The 10,432-nt window shown below is 61.1% G+C and overlaps 1 protein-coding gene across 1 annotated transcript; it reads left to right on the top strand.

The window, feature by feature from the left end:
* The first annotated feature begins 1,082 nt into the window (after window positions 1-1,082).
* On the top strand, window positions 1,083-8,061 carry ICAM5 (intercellular adhesion molecule 5). Its single transcript, XM_019427767.2, has 11 exons — window positions 1,083-1,570; window positions 2,499-2,768; window positions 2,960-3,280; window positions 3,502-3,789; window positions 4,171-4,425; window positions 4,557-4,805; window positions 5,278-5,520; window positions 5,607-5,885; window positions 5,968-6,207; window positions 6,622-6,888; window positions 7,613-8,061. The coding sequence occupies exons 1-11, from the start codon at window positions 1,489-1,491 to the stop codon at window positions 7,888-7,890; spliced, it is 2,772 nt and encodes a 923-aa protein (XP_019283312.2). The 5' UTR covers window positions 1,083-1,488; the 3' UTR covers window positions 7,891-8,061.
* The last annotated feature ends 2,371 nt before the right edge of the window (window positions 8,062-10,432 follow it).

Here is a 10,432-nt window from a genome sequence, read left to right on the forward strand (position 1 = left end):
AAGTTCCTGGTCTCTCTGAGGGCACCTGAGGTTTCCTCATTCTCAACCACTTGGGGACCTGGGCGTCCCAGTCCCTCCGCATTTCCACCCAAGTGTGGCAAAGTACTTCTCCTGCAGGCATTATCAGAGGGGTGCAGATAGGCATAGTTTGAGTACTGGAGGGCTTTGGGCTGTGGTGGTGGTAGGGGGTGGCTCACAGTATGGTTTTTCCCGATTGGCTCTGCTGCTGCCACGCTGCAGCTCTGATTGGATGTTAAGTTTCCTTTCCTATCCCCCACCCCCCTTAAAACCTAGCACTTTCCTGGAGGACAGGGGTGGGGCGAGAACTGGCCCCCACAGTTCACTGTTAGTGCTGGGGGGAGAGCACAAATGGGAGGGGGCCCATGACACTGAGGAACAGAGATATGAAGAAAAGGTACCCATGTGGTGACTGCAGGGAAGGAGCAATCAGATGGCCCACGTGGGGTGTCACAGACTCACGTCCTGGCAACGTCTTGATAGTCACCGGGCACATGCGGGGGTGTCAAAGCTTGGGGCCCGGATGAAGGGTCGAAGTGTTATAGTTGGTCTCTTGGTCTCGCGTGGACAGAATCCGAGCCCGCACTGGGTATCTGGCAGGGCCCGGGCTGTCCAGGGCCCCGCCTACCGCGCGGAAAGCGGATTCTGGGGTGCTCTTCCGAGGCTTGAGCTCATACACGCCGCGTAGACACGTGCCCGCTGCACGCTGGGTAAATACAGACCCAGAGCGGAGCCGACCCTAATTTAGACGCCCGCGAACGCTGCGCGCATGCACACGTGTTCCCGACTCGCTGGCACTTTCGTCCCCACCCCCTCTGTCGCGTGCGGGGGCGGAGCCGGAGGGGGACTAGGGGCGTGGCTGTAATCCTCAGCTCTCCAGGTCAAAAGGAGAAGGATCCGTGAGGGAGGCCTCCCCATACCCTTCCCTAGAACTGTGCCTTCCCCCATCCTGCTCTTTCCAGATCTCTCCTAGCCCTCAAACCCTCAACCCCCTGCTCAAGGGGCGCGGGGCGGAGGTGGAGGGGGGCGCGGGGGGAGGGGGGACGGATAACTATGGGGGCGGAGCTCTGAGTCCAGCTCATTATCACGGCATCCAAGCTAGGGGTAGCGTGGGGGTTTGAGAAGGGCAACCCAGCATCCCCGGACCTCCGCTTCGCCGCGGAGGATGACGCGGGAGCGCGCGGCCGCCCCCAGAAGGCCCCGGGCGATGGGGCGGGCTTCCACGTAGACCCCGGGGGTCGCTTGCTCCTGCCAGCACGCCTTCGCCAAGGCCGGGAGCCTGGAGCACGCTCGCCCTCCCGCCCCCCCAGCCGCCTCTGCCGCCGCCCCCTCCTTGGAAACCAAGTTACCAACGTTAAACCAATCCCCGAACGCAACTCTGCCTCCTCCACAACCCACCCGCCGCGCCGTCCTCTAGCCCAGCTCCGCGCTCGCGCTCTCCTCGCCTCCTGCGCTTCCCCCGCGGCGGCGATGCCAGGGCCCTCGCCAGGGCTGTGCCGGGCGTTGCTCGGCCTCTGGGCTGCCCTGGGCCTGGGGTTCCTCGGCCTCTCAGGTAAGAGCCGGGTCCTGGCTCAGGGTGGACAGGGTGGGGGCGGAGTTCCCGGACCAGATAAGCGGCCACAAGCCCCTCCCGGCTCCGCCCTCCTCTCGCTCCACTCCCACGCTTCTGCCCCACCTTGAGCCCTGGCCTTTCCCCTCTATCCCTCTTCCCACCAACATACACTGGAGACCCAGCTTCCAGACTCCTCGTTCGCCCAGATCTCTACCCTACTGTCTTCTTCGAGATCCTGGATGCTCTTCCGAATCCAGCCTCCTGCTCTGGATACCCCGTGTCTCCCTTGTCCCCTTCCGGGGTACCTCCCCACGCTCTGTTATGCACCCTGGTCCACGGACTGACATCTTCCTCACTCGTGGTCCGGAAAGACCCGATTTCCCCAACTGCTGTGACTCAGAGGAGCTATTCCCGCTCCATCCGGAGCCCTGGCAACCGAGTCCCTCAGCTGTTACCGCGATTCCTTCCAAGAGCCCAGCCTTCTGTGTTCTCCCGGGTTTGGGGGGTCCTCACTTATGCTTGACTCAGTTTCACCTCCCCTTTGCCCTCGCCTCAACCTGTCTCCCCCCTCTCCGGCAAGAATCCTGAGAACCAGTTCGTTTTCCTTCCTCCACACGAGGTCCCCTCCTCCCATCCTTGCGGTGTGCGTCAAAGACCCCATCTTTCATCCCCTCCCCCCTCCCCCCATGCTTTCCCATCGCTCCATGGGCATCTTGGAGACGGGGGTGTCTCCGCTGCCCCGTCCCAGAGACGCCCTCGAGGTTTGAACCCTGGGAGCGCGCCTGCAAACCTGAGGCCGGGACAGGATGCAGGGCTCCTGAGTTCTTTCTTGCCCCCTGCTAATTCCCTAAGAATCCCTGATTCGAATGGGGGCACTAAGATCCCAGGAAAGTGGCTCCCCAGGCTGAGCCCACGTTTCCCTGGGCAGCGGTCGCGCAGGAGCCCTTTTGGGCGGATCTGCAGCCCCGCGTGGCGCTCGTGGAGCGCGGGGGATCTTTGTGGCTGAATTGCAGCACTAACTGCCCACGACCTGAGCGCGGTGGCCTGGAGACCTCGCTGCGCCGGAATGGGACCCAGAGGGGCTTGCGCTGGCTGGCTCGGCAGCTGGTGGACATCCGTGAGCCGGAGACCCAGCCTGTCTGCTTCTTCCGCTGCGCGCGGCGCACACTGCAGGCGCGTGGGCTCATTCGTACTTTCCGTGAGTTCTCAGCGGCCACGCTTACTCTACTACTTTCCCTCCCTTCCAAGCCCCGCCCCCCTGGGTCACAGAGTCCTCCCCTTCGGGCTCCACCCTCTGGATCCCCACGCGCTCCCTCTCTGGGCCCCTGGTTCCACGCCACGTCCCTCTAAACCCCCGCGTTTCCAAAAAGCTGTGGTTACCCTTTCCAGAGCGGCCGGATCGTGTAGAGCTGGTGCCGCTGCCTGCCTGGCAGCCTGTGGGCGAGAACTTTACCCTGAGCTGTAGGGTCCCGGGCGCTGGGCCTCGTGGGAGCCTCACATTGACCCTGTTGCGGGGAGCCCAGGAGCTCATCCGTCGCAGCTTCGCGGGGGAGCCACCCCGAGCGCGGGGCGCTGTTCTTACAGCTACAGTACTGGCGCGAAGGGAGGACCATGGGGCCAATTTCTCTTGCCGCGCGGAGCTGGACCTGAGGCCGCACGGCCTGGGGCTCTTTGAAAACAGCTCCGCCCCCAGACAGCTCCGAACCTTCGGTGAGTGAGTGTCGGGAGAAGGGGACCAAAAGGGGTCGGGCAAGTGTTAAGAAATTTGGAGGCAGGGAAATCTGAATTCTAATCCTAATTCCAACATGCCCCAGCTGCACGTTGTTTTCCCCTACGTGCCTTGAGGATAATACGATAAGATGGTGCATGGAACGTGCTTAGCACATACTGAGCGTTTGATACATAAATTCAAGCTGTTCTGTGACTCCCAGCCCTGTCTCCGGACCGCCCGCGCCTCGCTGCCCCCCGACTCTTGGAAGTGGGCTCAGAAAGACCCGTGAGCTGCGCCTTGGACGAGCTATTTCCAGCCTCGGAGGCTTGGGTCTACCTGGCGCTAGGGGATCAGAGGCTGAGTCCCGAAATCACCTTCGAGGGGGACGCGCTTATGGCCACTGCCACAGCCACAGCTAGTGCAGAACAGGAGGGCGCCAGCCAGCTGGTCTGCAACGTGACCCTGGGGGGCGAGAGCCGCGAGACCCGGGAGAACGTGACTATTTACAGTAAGAGGGAGTGACGCGGACCCTGCGCGGCTCTGGGGTGGAGCCAGAGGAACGGGAAGGCGGGGCAAGCAGTGGGCGGGGCCTTAGTATAGGAATAGGCGTGGTCCGAAAGTCCATAAGGGGTGACAGAGACTGAATAGCAGGCGGAATATGAGACGCCGGAAAGGGAAGGCCGCAAACCCAGCGAGGATCTCCGAAAGATTTGGCGGAGACAACCTCAAGGGGGCGGGGCGAGATGGGCGGAGCCTGCGCATCCCGAGGGGCGGAGCGCGGTACCCTTAGTTTGGCCGCAGAGCCGGGGGGGTTCGGGTAGATAAGGATCAGCCTCGACCCGCAGGAGGGGCGTGGTCAAGGGATTCACCGCCAATGCCCTGTCCCCAGGCTTCCCGGCGCCGGTCCTGACCCTGAGCGAGCCCACCATCCCCGAAGGGAAGGTGGTGACAGTAAGTTGCTCAGCTGGGGCCAGAGTCCTGGTCACACTGGACGGAATTCCAGCCGTGGTCCCAGGGCAGCCCACCCAGCTTCAGCTAAATACCACCGAGGACGACGACAGGCGCAGCTTCTTCTGTGATGCCACTCTCGAGGTGGACGGGGAGACCCTAAGCAAGAACAAGAGCGCCGAACTCCGCGTCCTATGTGAGTTGGCCTGTAACCTCTCCTCCCCGTGATTTCCAAGGACCTGTCCAGTCCCTGGCCCTGCTGTGGAAGTGGGGCTTTTCCTCAAGGTCCATGTCCGGCTTCTCTGTATCCCACGCCCCTGCCTGCAGACGCCCCTCGGCTGGACGATTCGGACTGTCCCAGGAGCTGGACGTGGCCTGAGGGCCCAGAACAGACGCTGCGCTGTGAAGCCCGAGGAAACCCCGCTCCCTCCGTGCACTGCGCACGGCCTGACAGCGGGGCAGTGCTGGCGCTGGGCCTGCTGGGTCCGGTCACTCGTGCTCTCGCCGGCACTTACCGCTGCACTGCGGCCAATGTCCAGGGCCAGGCAGTCAAGGACGTGACGCTGACGGTGGAGTGTGAGTGGGGGTGCACAGGGCGCATCTCTAACAGGGTCTAGGGGCAACTAAGCCTACAAGGAAGAGTGGGAACAGGATCTGAAGTGTGCCTTTGGGCAGGATTTTGGAAGAGGGAAGAGGCTGGCGAGTGGGATTAGGGGAAGACCTTGGGGAAAGAGGGAGAGGAAGAAGTAGACGTGTCCATAAGGGTCTGGGGTGAGACATCTGGACGGAATCTTGGAAAGGGGGACTTTCCAAGCCCTCTAACAATTTTAGGTCAAAGACTCGGGACGGTCCTGTGGGCGCTTTGTAGAAAAGGGCCCTTTGCAGAAAAAGGGCTCCAAACAGCTCACAGCTCAACCAGCGTGAAACCTCTTTGGTTCAGTGTCTTTGTGCCTGCCCAACACTTTGTGGCCGCCCTTGGACAGAAAAGGGGTCTAGGGACATTAGGCCAGTCCCTAAACCCCAAACCGAACAACATATCTTCCTCCAGACGCCCCAGCGCTGGACAGCGTGGGCTGCCCAGAACACATTACATGGCTGGAAGGAACAGAAGTCTCACTGAGCTGTGTGGCGCATGGAGTCCCGCCGCCGACCGTGAGCTGTGTGCGCTCTGGGGAGGCCAGGGTCCTGGAGGGCCTGCTGCATGTGGTCCGGGAGCACGCAGGAACCTACCGCTGCGAAGCCACCAATGCTCGAGGTTCTGCAGCCAAAACTGTGGCTGTCACGGTGGAATGTGAGTGGGGACAACACGGGGCAGGATGGTATGTGAGGATAACCCTGGCCTGACTTCCAGTCTCTGTGTGACCTTCTGCTCCCCAGATGGCCCCAGTTTTGAGGAGCCCAGCTGCCCCAGCAATTGGACATGGGTGGAAGGATCTGGGCAGCTGTTTTCTTGTGAGGTGGATGGAAAGCCAGAGCCAAGCGTGGAGTGCATCGGCTCAGAGGGCACCAGTGAAGGGATGCTGCTCCCACTGGCACCCCCAGACCCTGGTCCCAGAGTCCCCCGCATCTCTAGTGAACTGGTACCTGGTATCTACGTCTGCAACGCTACCAACAGGCACGGCTCCGTGGTCAAGACAGTCGCCGTGAGCACGGAGTGTGAGCGGGGCCCAGGCTGGTGGGAAGTAGGGGTGCCCCAGGGTCTGCGCCCCCCCTAACGTCCCCCATGGCTGCTTTGCAGCGCCGCCGCAAATGGATGAGTCCACCTGCCCGAGTCACCAGACGTGGCTGGAAGGGACTGAGGCTGCCGCGCTGGCCTGCGCCGCCCGGGGTCGCCCCTCCCCACAAGTGCGCTGCTCCCGGGAGGGCGTGCCCAGGCCTCAGCGGCTGCGCGTGTCCCGAGAAGATGCGGGTACCTACCGCTGCTTGGCCACCAACACGCATGGCACGGACGCACGGACTGTCACCGTGGGCGTGGAATGTGAGTGGGAGCAGCACCAGGTGGAGGGCACCCGGTCCCCAAAACAGTGACTTGCAGCAGTAGGATTGCCCAAGACAGTTCAAGGGCACCTCCCCAGACCCCTTCCTGGGGATAAGAATTCCTCATCTAAACCTGAGGAGAATGAAAACTCTAGGGAACAGGAGCCCGGGCCCCCTCAAGTTCTAGGTCAAAAGGGCACTGGTGCAGGGCCCCACTTCTCATTCCTTGAGGCAGGGCACAGGATTTTAGTGCTGATGACAGCCCGATTATGGGGAGAGGTGGCTCTGGTGGGAGGCAGGGTCCTCGCCTGCCCATCTGAAGAAGGGTGCTCTCAGATTGTGGTTGGGTGGAAGGTCAGTAGGTCAGTGGCTGGACCGGCTCTGAGCGGTCCCTCCAACCTCCTGTCCCCTGCAGACCGCCCGGTGGTGGCCGAGTTGGCAGCCTCGCCTCCCGGAGGCGTGCGGCCAGGTGGGAACTTCACGTTGACCTGCCGTGCGGAGGCCTGGCCCCCAGCCCAGATCAGCTGGCGCGCGCCCCCGGGGGCGCCCAACATCGGCCTCTCGAGTAACAACAGCACGCTGAGCGTGGCGGGCGCCATGGGCAGCCACGGCGGCGAGTACGAGTGCGCAGCCACCAACGCGCATGGGCGCCACGCGCGGCGCATCACAGTGCGCGTGGCTGGTGAGTGGCGGCTGGAGGGGCGGGGCGGGGGATCTTCAGGGGGCGTGGCCTGCGGCTTGGGGCCCCTGAACCCGGTCCTTGTTTCCGCTCCCATTCCGCCGCCGCACCCGAGACTGAAGTGTGCCAGGGCCGAAGTCAGGGGCGCCCTGGCAAGTGGGGTTTCGATGGCGGGTTGGGGGCGGAAGGTGCAGGGAGGACTGGAGCTCACGGGGAGGGACCCTCCAGGGCTGTGATGGCTGTCGGAAGGAGCTTATTAACTTGGGGGTCGGTTGTGTGTGATAAGAGACTTGATCTAATAATTCGCCCTTCACTGCGTCGCTGTGGAGAAGGGGGGTTGGAGAGGGACCTAGAGCAGAGGAGGCGGGTGAGGGGGGCCCCCCGCCAAGATCCCTTCCCCCCACTTTGCGTATCGCTGTGGTTTTTCCGGGTGAAGGAATGACCCGGTCTCCCCCCACCTTCATCCTTTTGGGGGTGAGTTGGTTGACTTGTGGGTATCTCTGGGGCTAGGGGCTTCTATCCAATGTCGAGATGACACTCCTCGGGGTCGGGGCGCTCGGGGTAGCCTTCCGGGCTTTCTCCTACCCCCCACCCCGCGCTGTGAGTTCCCTGGGGTTCTCTGCCAGGCCCGGGAGGTCTGACCTTGTGCCCGCGGGGAGGGAAAAGAGGAGGCCGGGCTTGGGGGCCTTGAGCCGGTCCACCCTCTTTGAGGATCTCCACCCCGCAGGTCCGTGGCTGTGGGTCGCCGTGGGCGGCGCGGCGGGGGGCGCAGCGCTGCTGGCCGCGGGGGCCGGCCTGGCCTTCTACGTGCAGTCCACCGCTTGCAAGAAGGGCGAGTATAACGTGCAGGAGGCCGAAAGCTCTGGTGAGGCCGTGTGTCTCAACGGCGCGGGCGGCGGCGCTGGAGGGAGCACGGCCGCAGCCGAAGGTGGAACCGAGGCTGCGGGCACCGCGGAGGCGCAGGCCGGGGGCGAGGTCTTTGCCATCCAGCTGACGTCAGCGTGAGCCCGCTCCCCTCTCCCCGCGGGCCGGGGGACGCCCCCCCCAGAGGCACAGGGGGGCTTACTTATTGTTCTATTTATTTATGTATTTATTTATTTATTCACTTATTTATTCAATTCCAGGGGCGTCATCCCCTTTTTCTACCCCGCCCCCCAATAAAGTTTTTATAAAGGACTCTGGGTCCGTCTGCTTCAGTCTGCGATGTGGAAGCAGCCCAAGGTTCCAATGCCAACCCCGCGGGATATTCCTAAATAAACTATTTTTGCTTGTTTGTTTTTGAGGGCCTACTATGTGTCAGGCGCAGTGCAAGCCGCCTTCATGCGGTGTGACCCGGGGCTTGCTCTCTCGGTGTCCAGTTTCCTGCTCTCAGCTGACCCTTGGGCCGGGGTGGGGACCGCACTCCTTCCTCCAGCTCCCTACCCTTTATCTCTTCCGCCCAGAGCGCTGCCCTCTAACCCGGCTAACACTTGGGGGTGGGAGCTAGGTGATTCCCCCAGGCCTGGTTCCGGGAAGAGCTAAAGCTGCCTCCCCCAGGATGGGTGGAGGCCCCTCCCAGGGGTCTGGACACGGGGCTCCCGTCCTGAGGCCTCGCCGGGATGAGTAAATGCAAACAGGGACTGCAGTTATGAGCGTCAGCCCCCAAAATGTCCCTCCCGTTAAAGGGTGCATCCCTGCCCCCACCCTCAATGCCTTCTCCATCCTGTGTCCATCCACGGTGTCTCAGTTTACCCCTAACCTGCCTTTTGACTGCCCATCACGACTCACAGGAGACACGCGGTATCAGCTGCAACCGCACTCCCCCCCTCCCCCCCTCCCCGCACAGCACCACCTCCCTCACCGCCCAGCAGCATAAGGAGAGAACAGCTGGACCTCCCCCCACCCTTGCAGTCTCTGCCTCTCTCCAAAGCAGGAACAGAGCCAGAGAGAAGGAAACAGTCCTGGACAGCTCCCACTCCATCAGCTGCCCCAGGCAAACATTTCCCCAGCAAAGGTAAGAGCAGGAAACGGGGGTTGGGCTGGGGGGCTGCCTAGAGGCCTAGTCAGGGTACAGAAGGAGAAAAGGCACAAGCATGGTGCAGCCCCTACTGTCACACACACCCTTAACCACCTCTCTCCACTCCCACCAGCCTCTTCTCGATTCCTCGGAGTCCCACAAGGTCCCAGTAATTCTACTGTCACGTTAGAATTTTGGCTTCACTCGAGCGGGGACCTTTGTTCTATTTACCATATAGTGTCCCCACTGGCCTGGCACACAGGAGTTGCTCCATAAATGCTGAATAAATGGGTAAAAACAGCCGTGAGTTCACACACAGTCTGAGACCTCTGTGTGTTCAATGTGTATTCCCAAGGAACTTCATGCTGGGCACTGGGGTGGCCTATCATGGTCAGGGACACAGATGTGGCTTTGCACCTCTGAAATCACGGTCCAGGTGGGGAGATGAATGTGAATGAAATAACCTCAGAGTAGTAGAGACTTGAAAATTCTGGTATGTTCTTTTTTTTTTTTTTTTTTTTTTTTTTAATTCTGGTAGGTTCTAAGAGGGAGACCAGTGAGGAGCTGAACTAGAGCCTGACTTGCATGGGATTGGGGTGTCTATTTTAGACTGGGTGGTCAAGGAAGACTTCTCTGAATATGTGGTGCGGGGCTGAGCCCTGCCTCCCAGTCATGAGAAGGCAGCGCCTATGGGGAGACAGGGTGGAGGGTGTTCTGAGCTGAGGAATAGTGAGACCGAATGAGTCAGGGATCTGAGGGCTGAGGAATCCCGGGCCCAGGCCTTCCCCGTGGGCTCACCCGGGAGAGACAAAGGGGGTTTCACCTTCCTGGAGTACGTGGCCAGGCAGGTCTCACTCACTGTCACGGGGGTGACATCCCCACCCTGGCTGCAGCCCACCCATCCTCCCAGTGAGCACGGGTGTCCTGTGTGTCCAGGGCCCTCCTCTCCCATGTGGCTTTTGGCTTCAGGCTAGGGACACACTTTGATGGGGTGAAAGAGACCTTGAAAGAGGAGCAGCGGGGCACAGAAGGGACTGTATGCATAGAGACATGGGAAGGTGACATTCTGCAGGCAGGGGGAGAGCTGACAGATAGAGGGCCCAGGGTGTGGATATCACCGTGTGCCAATGTGTGTCATCTAGGTGTATTTCCTGTGTGTTGTCACGTGTGTGTGTCAGCAGGTGTATCAGTGCATGTTTCTGGCTAGCGTGTGGTCTGTCTCATGTGAGTGTCAGCACGTGTGAGCTTGTCCATGTGTCTTGTGTGTGTGTGAAGGCATGTGTCAGCCCCACTCATGTATTTGTCTTGCCTTTTTGTTTTTAATGTTTATTTTTGAGAGAGAGAGAGTGAGCAGGGGGAGGGGCAGAGAGAGAGAGAGGGAGACAGAGAATCCGAAGCAGGTTTCTATGGCGCTGAAGCTGGATGTGGGGCTCAAACCCACAAACCGTGAGAGCATGACCTGAACTGAGCCGAAGTCAGACGCTCAACCGACTGAGCCGCCCAAGGTGGTGCCCCTGTCTCTCTCTCTTTTTAAGATCTTATTTTTGTAAG

The sequence above is a fragment of the Panthera pardus genome, unplaced genomic scaffold (assembly GCF_024362965.1).
Source record: "Panthera pardus isolate Hobbes unplaced genomic scaffold, ASM2436296v1 HiC_scaffold_8, whole genome shotgun sequence".
NCBI classification, from domain to species: domain Eukaryota; kingdom Metazoa; phylum Chordata; class Mammalia; order Carnivora; family Felidae; genus Panthera; species Panthera pardus.

Coding starts and splice junctions, on each gene's coding strand:
- ICAM5 (XM_019427767.2), top strand. CDS start 1,489: ATGCCAGGGCCCTCGCCAGGGCTGTGCCGGGCGTTGCTCGGCCTCTGG. Junction 2,769..2,959: donor TGGGCTCATTCGTACTTTCC/GTGAGTTCTCAG, acceptor TACCCTTTCCAG/AGCGGCCGGATCGTGTAGAG. Junction 5,521..5,606: donor TGTGGCTGTCACGGTGGAAT/GTGAGTGGGGAC, acceptor TCTGCTCCCCAG/ATGGCCCCAGTTTTGAGGAG.